This window comes from Leiobunum rupestre, chromosome 10 (genome assembly GCF_980474605.1).
Source record: "Leiobunum rupestre chromosome 10, qqLeiRupe1.1.hap1, whole genome shotgun sequence".
In the NCBI taxonomy this organism is placed as follows: domain Eukaryota; kingdom Metazoa; phylum Arthropoda; class Arachnida; order Opiliones; family Sclerosomatidae; genus Leiobunum; species Leiobunum rupestre.
Window position 1 is genome coordinate 18,319,182 of NC_143393.1, and position 15,442 is coordinate 18,334,623.

The 15,442-nt window shown below is 38.9% G+C and overlaps 2 protein-coding genes across 6 annotated transcripts; one reads left to right on the forward strand and one right to left on the reverse strand.

Moving 5' to 3' along the window:
- The first annotated feature begins 29 nt into the window (after positions 1-29).
- On the forward strand, positions 30-8,580 carry LOC149924926 (uncharacterized). 5 transcript variants are annotated; one of them, XR_016476888.1, is made up of 23 exons: positions 30-135; positions 640-720; positions 795-1,029; positions 1,093-1,210; positions 1,276-1,414; positions 1,483-1,679; positions 1,749-1,889; positions 1,956-2,107; positions 2,171-2,809; positions 2,870-3,178; positions 3,238-3,416; positions 4,337-4,461; positions 4,550-4,845; positions 4,910-5,095; positions 5,153-5,629; positions 5,695-5,798; positions 5,863-5,965; positions 6,036-6,247; positions 6,308-6,401; positions 6,480-6,588; positions 6,645-6,808; positions 6,881-7,245; positions 7,316-8,580. XR_016476888.1 is itself a non-coding variant. In XM_090160245.1 (22 exons), the coding sequence occupies exons 2-22, from the start codon at positions 686-688 to the stop codon at positions 7,127-7,129; spliced, it is 4,263 nt and encodes a 1,420-aa protein (XP_090016371.1). In that variant the 5' UTR covers positions 30-135; positions 640-685; the 3' UTR covers positions 7,130-8,580. The 5 variants fall into 5 exon arrangements, 4 of the variants coding, with proteins under 4 accessions (XP_090016371.1, XP_090016373.1, XP_090016372.1 ...); XM_090160245.1 differs by having other exon boundaries at positions 6,881-8,580; XM_090160247.1 differs by having other exon boundaries at positions 3,256-3,416; positions 6,881-8,580.
- Spase12 (Signal peptidase complex subunit Spase12) lies at positions 8,176-8,997 on the reverse strand. The gene is made up of 4 exons (XM_090160253.1): positions 8,843-8,997; positions 8,638-8,697; positions 8,494-8,580; positions 8,176-8,427 (listed from the first exon to the last, which is right to left on the reverse strand). Exons 1-4 carry the CDS (start codon positions 8,876-8,878, stop codon positions 8,305-8,307), a joined length of 306 nt encoding a protein of 101 aa, XP_090016379.1. The 5' UTR covers positions 8,879-8,997; the 3' UTR covers positions 8,176-8,304.
- Positions 8,998-15,442: the final 6,445 nt, after the last annotated feature.

Consider the following 15,442-nt stretch of genomic DNA (forward strand, 5'->3'; position numbering starts at 1 on the left):
AGTGGTTGAAGTTTGTCACGTGACTTTCATCTGCAGTTTCTTCGGCCATTTTGTTCAGTGCTGTTGAGTCAGTGATCTCTAGTAGTTAAAAGTGTTTACACGGATATCGAATATATTTAAATCTGCTTTGGAGAGGTAATTAAATAATTGTAATTTAAAGATTTCATTCCGCTATTCTACGTTACGTTCTTTCTAAACTCCGCGTTGTTGTAAAATACTGGAAGACAAAAAGATTTAGGCCTAAGTTACAAAATATAAATGCCTTATTTGCTTCTCTTTATGGAAATATGGTACAAGCCAAACATCTCGTCCTAAGGATATGTGCTTGGTTTCTATTTTAACTTGCATCCAAGGGCGGGGGGGAAATACGGAAGTGAATTTAATAAACTGGAAGTAGAAACCTTTTTGCCATAGGCCTAAATCCACGCTATTTTACACCTTTTTCTATGATAAAAGATAATTTAAAAATTAAAGAAATATCTTGGAATTTTAAATTAAAAGCTTATACAAATAATACAACACATTCAAGTGATAGTTCTACCAGCTGTTTGAAGCTTTACATGCTTTATTTTAGGCTTATTTTAAAAAAAACAAAAGTGTACTTTGCATTTTCTTGATAACATTTTTAACATCATTTAGTTTGATCCAGTCAGAGGTTCATTATAATTAAGACTTAATTTTGGAAATGGCTGAAACCGCTTTGAAGTTTGGCCCTGAATGGTGTGATTTTTAGTTTCTAAGCTATTTAACTTGAACATCTCGAAAGAATTAATCTTGAAAAATGGTTTCTTTAGGCTTCGAGCTTTGTCTCACCCAGGAACCAACAATCAAAACCATCAATCACTTCCAAATTTTGTGGGGAATCCTCCGAAATATAAATTGGCCGATTATCGCTATGGTCGTGAAGAAATGCTAGCCTTATTTGATAAAAACTCAAAAATGCCTGATAGCATAAAAGATTTAACAATGATATCTTCAGAAAAATGTCAGCTACCATTAGCTCTTGTCAGCATGTCAGATGAAGAACAGGTTGTGGTTACTTTTATATACAATGAAATGAGTGGTGACTTTTAACTGGGTTTTTATTATCAGCGTATGTGGTCAAGATCAGTCAATAGTGAAGGGTTAACTAGAATTGGTAAAGGAGGGCCTGCACCTACTTCAGCTCCAAGGGGCAGGGGAGGCTCCATTGACAGAGGACGTGGAAGAGGTACCATCATGGTTTCCTTAATTGTTCAGTCCATTATCTTTTATTAAAAAGATGTAACTTTTAAGGCAGGGGCACTGGAGCGTTTTATCAACGAGGTTCTTCTTTTGATGACTTGGAAGGCCCTCCTGGAGGGCTTTCAAGAACCAGGACATTTGAACGTTGTGCGAACCCCACCGAAAGAACAGAAGGTTATTGGGATGACAGGTGAGGTTTTATCAAAGGGATAAAATGTCAAACGTTTTAACATTAACATTGCTTCATCTTATTTGTAGGGAACGAAGATTTGATCGACAATTTTCTAATAGTAGAGGAGATGAAAATGGAGCTGTAGTAAGGAAAGAGCTATCCAGGGGAGGTATAGCATCAGATGCATGGCGTGGCTCAAGTAGAGAGCCGGAAAAAAATCGAGATGAAGAAAATGGGTGGAGATCAGTTGGAAGAGGCACTGAAAAATGGAATGGAAATACGGGTATGTATAGATAATCATAGAACCAATAATCTTTGCGTAAGGTAATCATTTAGAGTCCTATCTTTTTAGGAAAGAGTTGGAGAACGGATAAAGAAGATTGGGATCGCAGGGATGGAGATCATTTGGGATCGATGAGAAATGGTCCATCATCCAGGGGTTCCCATCAGAGTAAGAGATCGTCTAGTCAGTTATGGGATGATGATATGGGAGGTAGGCCTATAACGGGATTGTTAGAACTATCTTTTAATTTTTAAACTCTTTAACACTTTCTACAAGATCAATTACCGGAGTGGAGCAGAGAGGATGATTGTGATGCGGAGCAAGTTGGAACTTTTGATTCTGCTGGAGCATTTATGGAAACGAAAGAGGAGCGAATCTCGTCACGCAATGAAAGGAGCTCTTCAAACGAAAATGAAGAGTTTACAAAAGTAAATAATGCATTTTCGTGCATTTTTGAGGAAGAGGCTCAAATATCATTTAAATTATTGCAGGAAAGTAAGCTTTCCCCAGATAAAGAACCGGTGATAGATAAAGTGAAAAAACAAAGTGCAAACTCTGTTAATATTAGGCATGGCGAAGAAGCCCCTAAGAGTAATCCTAATTTACTGGCATCCAGCACTGAGCTTCATAATGGGTCTGCCCAGATCAATGTAGAATCGCTAAAAAGAACCAAAAACCTTAGAGAAGACCCACAAAATACAATTCAACGTGGCCCTTCTAGTGAACAACGTGGCCCTTCTAGTGAGGCGATTGTTTTACTAAAAAGTGATTCTGTCGTGATACAAGAACATCAACATCAACCTCAGAAAATGCTACCACCACGGCAGCTACCTAATCAATTGAGACAAAGTAGCGTATCTCCAGAGGATGACTTGAATCGAGTGATGATTGAAGCTTCTCAGAAACCAACTACAGTTTTAAAATCAGGAATGATGAATGTTAAACCCGCGATATCTATGCAACAAAATGTTGCTTATAATAGTGCTATTCAGAGTGTCCCAGTGTCTGAAAAAATGACTGTGCCATCATCACACGCAAGTGCTGAGAGAACAGAAAAACCCTCTGACGATGACAACTTTGCACTTTTGGAAAAAGCTGCGGAAAACATGATGGCTAAATGGACTGCTGAGGTACATTGTTTTTAAGTTTTATCACTCCTTTCTTAATTTATACGCAACATTTTCCTGTAGGAAGAGCAAAGAACAGTAGCTCACATAGCTTCTCAATCTGTTGATAAAGTGTCTGTTCTTCCAATCCATCATGAAGATGCCTACAAATGGTTTTACAGAGATCCACAGTCGCTGGTTCAAGGACCATTTACATCTCAAGAAATGCTTGATTGGTTTAGCGCTGGCTACTTTACTATGGGTTTGATGGTCAGGCGTGGTTGTGACGAAAGATTTTCTCAGTTAGGAGAACTAATTCGTAACTGGGGTCGGGTTCCTTTTCTAACAGGAGCCAGTCCACCACCACCTTTAAGAGCTCAGCCTCACAATAATGTAGGGCTCCTTTTAACCTTTATACTCTTATGAAAGCTAAGATTCTACATAAATGTCAGGTTCCACCTCATCAACAGCCTCACACGCAAGGAGTAGTTTTGCCACCCCAGCCACCACCAACGATGCCTCATCCTCTCGTACCACCTCCACAGCCCAATCAGCAAGCCCCGGATCATGAACAGCAAATGCGTTTGATGATTTTACATCAACAACTTATTCAGCAACAACTTCTTTACAAGTTAGACCTTCTCTATGATGGGTTATTACTAGGGGTGTGCGAGTCCTGTTTTTTGGGTTTCGAGTCGAGTCCCGAGTCTTGTAAAATTGGACTTGCGAGTCTTCGAGTCCAATTTTTCAATACTCGTTCGAGCCTTCGAGTCCATAGGAAGTTGATTTTAATTCTTTCGAGTCCAATGCGAGTCCAAATTTTCTGAGCGAGTCCAATTCGAGCCCTAAAATTTATACTAACCATTTGAAATCAGAAGAAAATATTTTTTAAATGATTATTGTTTATGTCCTTCTCCTTCTGGTGGTAAAATTTCCTCTTGAAATGGCTTTTGTTTTTTAATTTTACTCATTTTTTGGAAATTATTTTTATTAAATAACCGAAAAAACTAATGACTAAAGTTAAAACTTTAAAGTAACTTAAATCTAAAATTAACCAATGGCCACCCCGCCTCAACTCTACTCTAGAAAATACTAAAAACTTTGAAAGTAAAAGTAAAACTAATCGGGTGGGATTTGACAACCAAACAATGAGTCAAGAATATTAAGGGAAACCACGGCCAACTACGATCGTGCGTAACTTTGATTGCGCATCGAAGTTGGCCGTGTGGAAGAAAACTATTGCCACGCCGTTTGCGTAATATTTGGAAGCAAAGCAAGCTACTAGAAATGAGGCTCATAGAAAAAGACTCGACGGGAAATAGAGGACTCGCCGGGTATTTATTAATATTCTCGAGTCCACCCGAGTAATTTTTGAGTCTTGGCGAAAGACTCGGGTACCCGATCGAGTACTGGAAATATGATTTTCGAGTCCCGAGTCCGAGTACCCGACTCGGACTCGAAACCGAGTACTCGCAATTTTCGAGTACTCGCACAGCCCTAGTTATTACTTACGTAAGAATTGCAAGGACTGAAACAATTTATTTATTTCAGGCAACATTTCCAAGTTCAGAATTTGTTGGGTCATTTGAAACAGGATGAAAATTTCTCTAATTTATCAAGGGAACAACAACAACAAGTTCTTCTTCAGCATTTAATCGCTCAGCAACAGCTACAAAGGTTGATGGAGATTATAATTTGGTTGAATTTTCAAATGATTTTGGAAGATTTAAACTTATAATTTTTATTTTCACATACGATTTTGTTGATCTCGCAGAGCGGCACCGGCTGGAATGTCAGATCTTCCTAGTCTACCTGATCCTCTAGCGCAACTACAGTTACCTCTTTTGGGATTAACCTTACCACCGTTAATTGGTGGTGAAAATCCATCTTTGTGGAATTTAGCCCCGAACCAAAATAATCACCCTAACCCACCCAACAATGTATCTTGGCCCCTAGGGGTACCGAGTCAACCAAAAAACCCTGGAAATAGTATCTGGGATATTGAAGTGCCAAATCAAGCCGAAGTTGATGCTCAACAGAAAGCTTCAAGAGAGAGAAAAGTAATTTATTTTTAAAAACTCCACAAACTAAAATCTCTGATTTCTATAATATCCATTTTGAAAGGAGAAAGAAGAAGAGGAACAGAGGAGGTTAAAAGAAGCCGAAGAGGAAAGACAAAAGCAGCAAATGATCGAGGAGCAAAGACGTAGGATGGCAGCTGAACAAGAAGAAAAGCGGCGCCAAGAAGAAGAAATGAAGCGAAAAAGGGAAGAAGAAGAGAAACAACGCAGATTGGAAGAGCAAAGAGCCGTACGTGTCTTTTATATTTTAATATTTCTACAGTTAATTCTTAATGAATTAATGTAGGAAGAAGAACATAGACGCAAGGAAGAGGAACGTCGGATGTTGGAAGAGAGATTTAAGGCGATAAGATTAGCAGAAGAACAGACTATCAAACAGAGAGAACTACTTAATAAGAGAATAGAGGAAGAACGGCTCAAAAAACAAAAGGATGATGAACTTATGCGTAAGAAAATAGAAGAGATTGCCCGCAAAGAACAGATTGAAAAGGCTCGTGAGGAAGAAAAACGAAGGGAAGAAGAGAAAAGAAAGGAGCTAGAGAGACAACAGCAAGAGTCGGAGAGGGAGAGAGAAATGGAACGCAGAGAAAATGAAAGGCGATCATTGCAACAACAAGAGGCCTTGAAGAAAATGCAGGAACAACAAAGAGCAAAGAGTCAGCTGCCTCCTTGGCTGATTAGCGATTCCCTGGAAGATAATACGCTCTCTTTAGCTCAAATTCAACAGTTGGAGAAGGAGCGTTTGACTATGGAAAGAGAAGAGGTTTGTTGTAGGTTTCCCGTAATTAGCGTTAAATGTTTTTGTTAAAACCAATTAAAAAACTACAGAGAAAGAGAATTCTGCAGCTGGAACAACAAGAAAGAGAAATGCAACAAGCTCAGGCTGCTCAGCAGATGAAAAATGCTACCTTCTCTTGGGCTCAAAATTTCAAGTAATATCAAGTCTATATGATATTGTTTACGGGGATTTTTATGACATTTCTATTTTTCATTTAGAGCTGCTGAACCAGATCCCGTTAAAACTTTACTTGAAATTCAGCAGGAAGAAGCTGAAAGATTGGCTAGAGAAGAGAAACAACAACCAAAACCTGTACAAAATGTAATTCAATGTCAAAATCCTATAGTACTCAAAAGTCATTTTTAAAATTACCTTTAATTCTTTTGAATAGGTTCTGAGTCAAAGTAGTTCTGGTGTTTGGAATAATGCCGCTAGCAACTTGTCATGGGCTGCCTCAAATAGAGATGGTGGTTGGACTACTGTTGAAAGTGACAATTCAAACTCATCAAGAGGTTTTTGGGATGATGCAGTTACTAATGTATCTCAAACTACAGTTTCCACATCTAATTCAAGACAACCAAAAACTGCCAAGCCTTCCGGCAGGTTAGATAATTTGCCGTAGATTGTTTTTATATTTAATGTAATTCATCTTTGATTATTTAGTGAAAGTGCCTTTCCCGCATTGGCCAAGCCTGCCCAATCAAGTAACAGCGGCTCAAGCAATAAGGCCAAAAATATCCGAGCCAAAAAGAATGAAGTGGGTATTTTACTCCTGATTTTATTCATTCAATTTTAATGTAAGCCAACCAAGAGCGTTGTGTTTGATTATTTCTAGGAAACTGTGATGAAATTATTTGAGACGCACAAGCTTAAAAATAGTGACGATGATGATTTTACTCAGTGGTGTACTAAAGCTTTGAATTCAATGGCCCATTCAGTTGACAGTGCGTTCATTGTGTTTATTAAATCTTTACAAATTTCAATATGATGTTTCCTTTAGTACCTATCTTCATCGGCTTTTTGAAAGATGTGGAGTCTCCGTATGAGGTACATGATTACGTTAAGTCTTACTTGGGAGAAGGAAAGGAAGCCAGGGAGTTTGCTAAACAGTTTTTGGAAAGGCGCAGCAAACTGAAAAACCAAACTAAGAATACAGTTGCTGAAGTAATATCTTTATTTCGTGCCCTGTGAGCTTGGTATTTTTCATTTATAACTATTTGTGAAATTTTTTTGCAGGAAAATATGTGGGGACCAGCTCCAGCAATCACACCTTCCCAAACCAAAACTCAACAACAAATTCACGCTGATTTTGAGGCAAATAATTTTACCACCATCGGAAACAGCACCAGCACCGCTAACAGCAAAACCAAAAAGAAGAAAACTAAGAAAATGCAGAAATTAGACATGTCGTTGCTTGGATTCACAGTTCAAGCTGACCCTGACCGTATCAATGTTGGTGAAATTGATCGGTTAGATGCAATCTAAGTGGACGCTCTTCTTTTCTTGCAATGTTAGCCTGGCGTTTGATACAGTGGTCTACAAGTTTCTATGTTGAAGATTTAAAATAGTTTAAAAAGAGGGATAAGTTTGTTACAAGAAAAGTAAGAATGAATCCCATTTTGGATAAGAATGTGGTATTTACAATTGCCTCTTTTTATGGATTATTTAAAGGGGGAACGAAAAAGGTGATCTTGAAAATTGGTCTAATTGAAAAAAGGAATTTCAAAATTATTGTTATGGAATACTGTCAATAACTATTTATTGGACAAAAGAAGTGTGTTACTTCTAATTTTTTAAATTTAATTGCTTTTCAATATAGACAACCTTTTTCTTACCCCTTCAAGAAACTTAAATAATCTTGCAATAATAAAATTCTATAATGTTTCATCAATAGAGATATTAATTTTAATAAAATATTTCAATTCGGAATTATTTTATCTCTAAAATGATAAAATCAACGATAATTTGTTTTGAAGAAAGCTATTTGAAAATATTCTAATTTTGGTTTTATGAGTATTAGGGATTTCTCTACTTTTCTTGACTTAAAGGAGATTGGTGAGAAACGTAATACTGCCAATGTTAAATTTCCTTGCCAATCTCAGAAAAAAATTATAATTTTTAGTCTTTACTACTAAATTTGGATTTTTACAATCGAATGACAAACGCCTATCTCCTAGTCTTTCATGCAAAAATCTGAGAAAACTTAAACCCCAAATCTATTGGATAAAAATTACTGATGTTGACCTCAAATGATTCTGATATCACATACACGCCCAAAACTATTTTCCATCTTAATAGGCTTCCCTTCTAAACCTTTAACAAGAGCATTTTATCGGCCAAATGTTTGACAAAACTTTTTTAGATATTTATATAAAACTTTTGTCTGAAAGATAATTGTTGCATAAAAGGTTCTTCATGATAAAATGGATCGCAACTTTGAAATAAGGGAGGGAAAAACTTACACATCCAAAGAAATAGAAAATATTTCTGGATAAAAAATGCCATGTAGACATTGTAAATAAATTTGAAACTTGTTCTTTGTTTTTGTTTTTAAATCTTTAATGGAACAAGTTTTTGTTTGTATATACACTGTTTTGAGATATAAATTATAAGGTCCCCATTCTCCTGTGCTCTTGGAATCAATGCATTATTTTATAATTTTAGGCTTTATTGGCCTTTTTTTTTCCTTTTGGAGGGGTAGCTTCTTCTTTGACAGTAGGATCCTTAGATTTGACCCATGGTAATGGTTTGCGCCTGTAGATGGGCCAAGGAGGTAGAGTTAACTGTAAATGATTAAAGCGTCATGAATAAGTTTTTTTTAATGTTGGCAAAGTTGAAATTAAGCATACTAAACAAGAGAGGAGGAAGCCTGCTGCTAGGATGTAAACAGTTTGTGAAAACTGTTGAATAGCATATCCCCAAACCAATCCTACTACCTGTAAATATAACTGTTAAATTTATGTTTAGGATTATTGACATTTTAAATTGCTTACAGAAAATAAAATCACTATGGTTTGGAATATCTTTTCAGCTTTTCTTTGGCCATCATAATCCTGCGATAAATTTATTTTTAGAATTTAAATTTGAAGCTGCTGTATATACATTACAACTTGGATTAATAAGATTACAATATGATGGAGGATAGAAGCAAAGTCCTTCGCAATAGAACATTAAATATCATTTTCCTAAAGTTCTTACCATGTAAGTGGGCAAAGACTTAAAATACTCAAACATTTTTAATTATTATACTTCTTTAAAACTAAAAACTGATTTATTGAAATATTCTAAATGAACCAAAATGCAAGAGCTGATGGATTACCAACTCGACGATGACGAGGCCTTAACTACAGTTACATTAGGCCTTCTGCTACAAACTTCCGGTCTGATTTTTAATCATGATAGGGCGGGACAATTAAATGGCGAAATACTAGTGATTTAAGGTAGGACGGAATAAAGTAAAAGGTAATTTGGTGTAAAGCTTTCACACCATTCGCTCCAAATTTTACGTGTTAAACAAAAGATAAAAGTTCCGAAATATACAAGAAATGTCAATAAAAAAACAAAAAAAAAACTGTACAACCCTCTGGTACAACATAAGAGTCAATCGACATAGGTTCTCACACCTAGCTCACACAGAGTTAAAGTTATGGACTAATGGCCTTTCACAGAATGTCACAAGTTGCCTCAATCACACCGTGGGACCCGGCGTGGATCCCCGTTAGTAAGCCAACCAATGTTTCTGGAAGACCCTTCCGATGTAAGGTAAATCTGAGTAGGTTCCGAGCAGCTGCATTTGAAGGGCAGTCAAAAAGGATATAATGCCACACCGAATATAGGCGTCGGTGGGGCTCAGCCGAAAACGATGTAGCAAAGACTAGGTAGGAAGCCTGCCGCAACCGAGCCTCGCTAGCAGGGTGTCATCCCGTCGCGTAAGATTAACGCGCATAATAGCACGAGATTCAAGACTGAGCTTCGCATCCCGAAGAGGCCAATGATCCGCCAGAGAGAGCCATTGTCCATGCCGAGGTAATAGCTCGTCCACATGCACTCTTAACTCCACTAAAGAAGAGGGAAGGAGGAAGTCAATCCGCCCAGGGCGCGGGGTTTTAGTAGCCCCTGCAAGACTGTCCGCCAATTCGTTTCTCGGTATTCCCAAATGTGCCGGACACCACAACAGAGTTATGGAACTAGAGTACTCGTTGAACCACTGGACCAGGAGAGCGCGAAAAAAGTTGAGTAAGGGCGCTTTTTGAATTCGAGCAGAGGCCCGTCGAGATGAGACGACGCGTAGGAAAGAGCCATTTGGGTAGCGAACAACTCAATCCTATTGATGGTGTGCCCGGAATCTAAAAACGATTTCGCACCGACTTTCAGAGCAGGAATCGCAAAACCCGCACCTGCCACTCCCGAGTCCGGCGTGAGTGAGCCGTCAGTGTATATCTTGACGTAAGGTTCGAGAGTCGCGAAGAAAAGCTGGCGGAGTGCGTCCGAACTATGATCCTCTTTGGGAGCTGTGAGCCACCGCGGCACAATCGTAGCTGTTGGAGGTTCCCATGGCGCGGTTGACTTGAGGGGAATGTGCCGCCTGGTGGAGTGGAATAGCCTGGTTAGATTGTGAACCTGAGCCAATCGCCACGCTTGGAGAAGAAAGGGGAGCCTGCCCAGAGGAAAGTGGTGCTCCAAGATCTCTAGGGGAGCTAGTGCTAGAGCTGGATATTAATACGGAGTATCAACAGCTCCGCACGGAGCAAAACTGAGTAAGTCTAATAGGTCACTCCTAGAACTCAGCGGTTGAATATCGGCCTTGGCTTCCATCAACCTGATATGCGTAGATGGCGGAACTCCCAAAATAACTCGAAGAGCCGCATTTTGGACCTTATCCAACTTGGCGAGCAGGGTTGCCGACGCTGACGCATTGAAAGAGCTGGTAAAATCCATTGAATTGGGAATAATACTGCTAGAATTACAATTTCGGTTGCCATGGTTACGTGGGACCTGTTCTGATAAGACTGTACGAAATTCATCTTTATAATTAGGCGGTAGCGCCATCTATATTTTCTAAAGTTATATGGTTAAAAATAAATAATTATTAGCTAACTCACCGTAACTTGAGTTAAAAAGGATCGTGTTGACAGAATAAAATTATTTTTAAACAACTTCAAAGGTTTGTTTGTTACGAGTATTCATACATTTCAATTTCGCATCAGTTTCGGGAAAAAATTCAATTGCAATATAGTTTCCACCACTAGAGACAGATGCCTCCACGATAGAACGATAAAGTTGATAAAGTCTCCTTATTGAAAGAAATTGGTCCCGCGCCAGCCAGATTTAGTTGTACCTCTATTTATTCCCAACTCAATGGTAAAATCCATCCTGGAGCGGATGAGATGGGTGTAAAACAGTCTAAGGACTGCTCTGTCTGCCCCCAGCCAGTCACAGAAACCGCCCTCAAAAGATTGAGACGCTTCAGAGAAGTCGAGATCAGCCCGACGATGTGGGCCGCCCATGAGAGACTGTCGTCTATCGTGACCCCTATATATCTGTATGACGTCACCCTCGACAGAACATTGTGTCTTAGCTGAAGTTGAAGAGAGTCCGGAATGTGTTTGACCTTAGATAGAACCATGTAGTTGAATTTTAGCGGCTGGAAGTTTCGGCCCAATCTTACGCCATAGGACGAACCGTTGTCCAGGAAGACCTGCATGGTCGTATATAGACGCTCAAGGTCCCCATCGCATATCCAGGCAGCGATATCATTTGCGTGTTCACCTTGGTCAACCACCTTGGGACATAGCAAGGGAATCCCATCGAGCATGGTGCTGAAGAGGAGTCGACTTACCGAGTTGCCCCGAGGGACGCTTCGCTTAACCGTAAAAAGTGCCGAGAACTCGGACTTGGGAGGTACGATCTGTCAGGAAGCTTTCTACCCAGCTGGGAAGGTTTCCCTCGAGGCCGCAACGTTGGAGCTTATAGAGGAGCGCTTGGTGATGAACACTTGCGAAGGATAAGACATTTCAATTTGTAAAAATACCATACTGGCCACCAGATATGGCTATATACGCGGGAGAGTACGGGGTGACATGTAAGAAAAGTACACGCGAGACTTATTATTCCTGTTTAACTGAATAAAGTACTCGAAAGTACAAGTTGTTAATGATTGAATACTTTTGGTAATTATTACTATTACAACAATAAGGTTACCAAACGTATTTCGACTATTGCCGGGCTCATTCGCCGTAATTTAAACTTTCGCGGATTAGGTGGGTGTATAGAAGCCGTAGAACGCTACGGCCCGCCCCTCAAGTACTCGCTGACAAAGCCCGAAAGAGGTTTAAACGCTTCATCGAAGATGAAATGAGAGACTCGATATGTGGTTTATAGGAAAGGCCATCATCAATTACTCCTCCTAAGTACCTGTTGGAGGTCACGTGTGTCAGGAGGGTGCTTTCTAGGTTGAGAGTGAGACTTAGTGGGATTTGTTTCGCTTTGGAGATGGCCATGTACTGGCATTTGAGTGGCTGGAAGTTGAGACCCCATGTGACTCCGTAGGCTGAAATATTATTCAGAGTGACTTGCATAGTCTCCTACAGAATGCTCGGAGGCATGATCACTCTTCTCAAGAGAACACGTGAGAAGAGATTACGTCACCTCCTGTGAGAAGGACCGTCAAAATTTTGAGAAGTGAGAATTCTCACTATCAAGGGAAGAATTCTTAGAATTTTGATGTGCCCCTGGGTTGGACATCAGGAGAACGTTCCGCAGCGCTCATCGGACTCACCGATTAGTAATCTCTGACATCGGTTTCCAACGGTACGCTTTTTCGCGTGTCTGGTTTTGACGTCACGATGGTCATCGGAAGAGCGGGTTTTTCCGATGACTGACGTAAAACTACTATAAATTCAACGCCATTTAAAAAAAAACCACCTATGACTAAATAAAAGCGTTCAATAACTTATGACGAAAACGCTCATCCGTTGAAAATATAAAACAATCGGGTTTTTTCCCGTTGACTGTTACTGAACGTACCCAAGGATATTTATTTTAATAGTCAGCCTGACTAGTGAGCCTTCTATCTTAATTTAATTTAGTAGTCACTGCCTAGTAGGGGTATAAAAACCAGAAAGACAGCTAACATTTTGCTTTACCCGTCTGAATTAAAATAGGAGTTTATTATCACTTGAGTTACATGATGTGATTTTTTTTTAAATTGGGATTGATGAATGCTGAATTTATAATACGCCATATTCGCCCTTATTTATGAATAGTTAGGTAAATTTTTCACTAATAAAATAGAGCGTTACTCTTCTTACCCTACTCCGAAATCCCAGAACAAGTGAAAAGAAACCACCTATTATAAAACTCCGTACCAGAGATTCGAATTCTGAACGTTTTCTGATGGATGGTTTTGTAATGAAGCGTTTACCCACTCCCGGCACATGTATAAGTCCTATCTATCACAACCAACTTTGATGGGACAACGTGTGAGACAGTTATTTCAAAATTGGGGAACGAAGTTTATAATTATTATCTTTTTCCTGGGCAATATCATTGCCAAAGTTTAAAAATTACTTGACGGTGTCTAACGAATCTGCCAGATTTCATTTGAAAAATGTGGGTAAGTGGAATTTTACAAATAGGAATCGGCATAGAAATCTCATAGGTAACTAGAATACTGCCGTGTAACTGGCAAATGGGCCAAACGCCGTGGCAGACGATAGCCAGATCTCAGCCAATCAGAGCTCAAAGAGTGGTTCTGCCAAGAATTTAATGTCACCAGAGAGAATGACGTCACCAAACTCCCGTTATAGTAGCGGATCCAAGGAGGATTATTATCCTCCTTGGCGGAACCACTCTACGGCCTCTCATTGGCTGAAGGTTCAAGGCGAACTGGCGTCAAGCTCGGCCGTAGGCGGCAGCATTCTAGTTACCTATGAGATTTCTATGGGAATCGGATAACCAACTAGAACGCTTAATCGAATGGCTGGCAGCCCCATAGAAATCTTATACTCCTACCTAGAATGTTCCCGTCTACGGGAGAACCTGACGCCAAGACATTTTGTAGCAACGACTAATGATTATATAGTCTTTGCTTAAGCTTCAGCCAATCAGCGGCCATTCATTGACTACGGCAAGCCGCTAGCACCATAACATGGGCCGCGTCAAAATTCTGAGAAGGAATTCTTCTCTTGAGAAGAGTTCTTATGAGAATTTTTCTCCCAGTGAGAACCCGCTAAAATGCGTCAAATGTAAGAAGCTTCTTCTAAAGATGGCGGCTTGCGATAATCCCACGAACGTAGTAAACTAAGCCTTTGACAATAAATATTATTTTTACACGATTTCACGACAATATATGAAGGAAAGAAAAGATTTTATTTATAATTTAAAAGGAAAGATTTCATAGGAAATTAACTAACCATTCTAAATTCTCTTAAATTAATTTTCGTCCACAAAAATATCATAATGTTTATTTTCTTCAGCATCAAGTAAACTTATTAAAATATTAGCTGCCATTTTTATTTGTAATTTGACCGAGTGAGAATGCTCGGAGGCATTCTCACTCTTCTCAGGAGAACTCGTGAGAAGAGATTACGTCACCTCCTGTGAGAAGGACCGTCAAAATTTTGAGAAGTGAGAATTCTCACTTTCAATGGAAGAATTCTTAGAATTTTGACGTGCCCCTGGCGGTTAAAAATAGTAGAAGCTCAGACGATTTTTACAGGATCCATCCGATCCAAGCTCGCAGAATTCCCATAGGTTTTTGCTGGAGTTTTTCACATGAACCACTTCAACGTTTTTGGATTTTTATTTAATAATAGTGTTAAGATTTTTTGAACTTTTAGTTTTGTTTTCATATTTACTTATTATAAGGAATATTTAAATGCCATTGTGAGGAAGATAAATAAGATTTCCTTTAATTTCGCTTTGAAAATATTTAAGCCTAGGCCTGACATAGGCCCAACTTTAAAACAGCAGGCATTGCCTGCCAGGCAATGTCAATGGCAGTTTTGGTAGAAGCAGTGACTGAAGGTCCTTAGTATTAACCTTTGTATTTAAAGGTTATTTCACATTTAAAGTAAGTAATATTATATTTATTATTATGTTTGTAGAAACTTAGATAAACAAAAACCCTATGAAAGAGTAATTATATCCCAGAAAAAATACATTACACTAAAGAATGACACTTATGACGAATTGACGACAGTCATTGAATTAAACAGCAACAATCATACTGATAATTGTCTTATTTTTCAAAACTTTACCTTTTATTTAATAATATGCTTTTTCTCTTAGAAGCTTAGCCAAGATAAATGTCTCGCACTCTGCTTAAATTCAACATTCCCTGTTAAACAAAATAAGAGATAGTACTCAACCATGGAGTACTAGGCTCACTGAACTTCCTGAAGTAATTTTTACCAAATCATCAATTGACGTGGGCCAATCAAATGCGGGTTCTTAAGGTGACGTAATCCATAATCGAATTATTATTTTCAGTAACTCAAACTAGATGGCAACGAGTCGTTGCCGTAGTCACTCTTTGAATCGTGATTGGCTGATAATGACGAAACCTCCGAAAATGTAATTGGCCCATTTTGTATTTATACGGAATCATTCTATGTTATAAGATTTCTATGGGCAGCCCACCGATTAGATTCTTGGCTAAAACGATAGTAACACCATCTACGCCGCGCGCACGAAGCATATTTTATCTAGTGATCAGGTCTATTTTGTGAATAACGTAGGCACTGATGCAAATAACCATTTACATGGTGTTGTTGATTAATAAGTGGTCTTTTCCAC

What these genes read in the sequence shown, in the direction of transcription:
- LOC149924926 (XM_090160245.1), top strand. Translation starts at nt 686, where the DNA reads ATGGCTGAAACCGCTTTGAAGTTTGGCCCTGAATG. An exon ending in CGCTCAGCAACAGCTACAAA is followed by an intron (nt 4,462 to 4,549) that starts GGTTGATGGAGA and finishes TACGATTTTGTT; the next exon opens with GATCTCGCAGAGCGGCACCG. An exon ending in CTAAGAATACAGTTGCTGAA is followed by an intron (nt 6,809 to 6,880) that starts GTAATATCTTTA and finishes ATTTTTTTGCAG; the next exon opens with GAAAATATGTGGGGACCAGC.
- Spase12 (XM_090160253.1), bottom strand. Translation starts at nt 8,878, where the DNA reads ATGTTTGAGTATTTTAAGTCTTTGCCCACTTACATG. An exon ending in CCATAGTGATTTTATTTTCT is followed by an intron (nt 8,581 to 8,637) that starts GTAAGCAATTTA and finishes TTATATTTACAG; the next exon opens with GTAGTAGGATTGGTTTGGGG. An exon ending in GCTTCCTCCTCTCTTGTTTA is followed by an intron (nt 8,428 to 8,493) that starts GTATGCTTAATT and finishes AATCATTTACAG; the next exon opens with TTAACTCTACCTCCTTGGCC.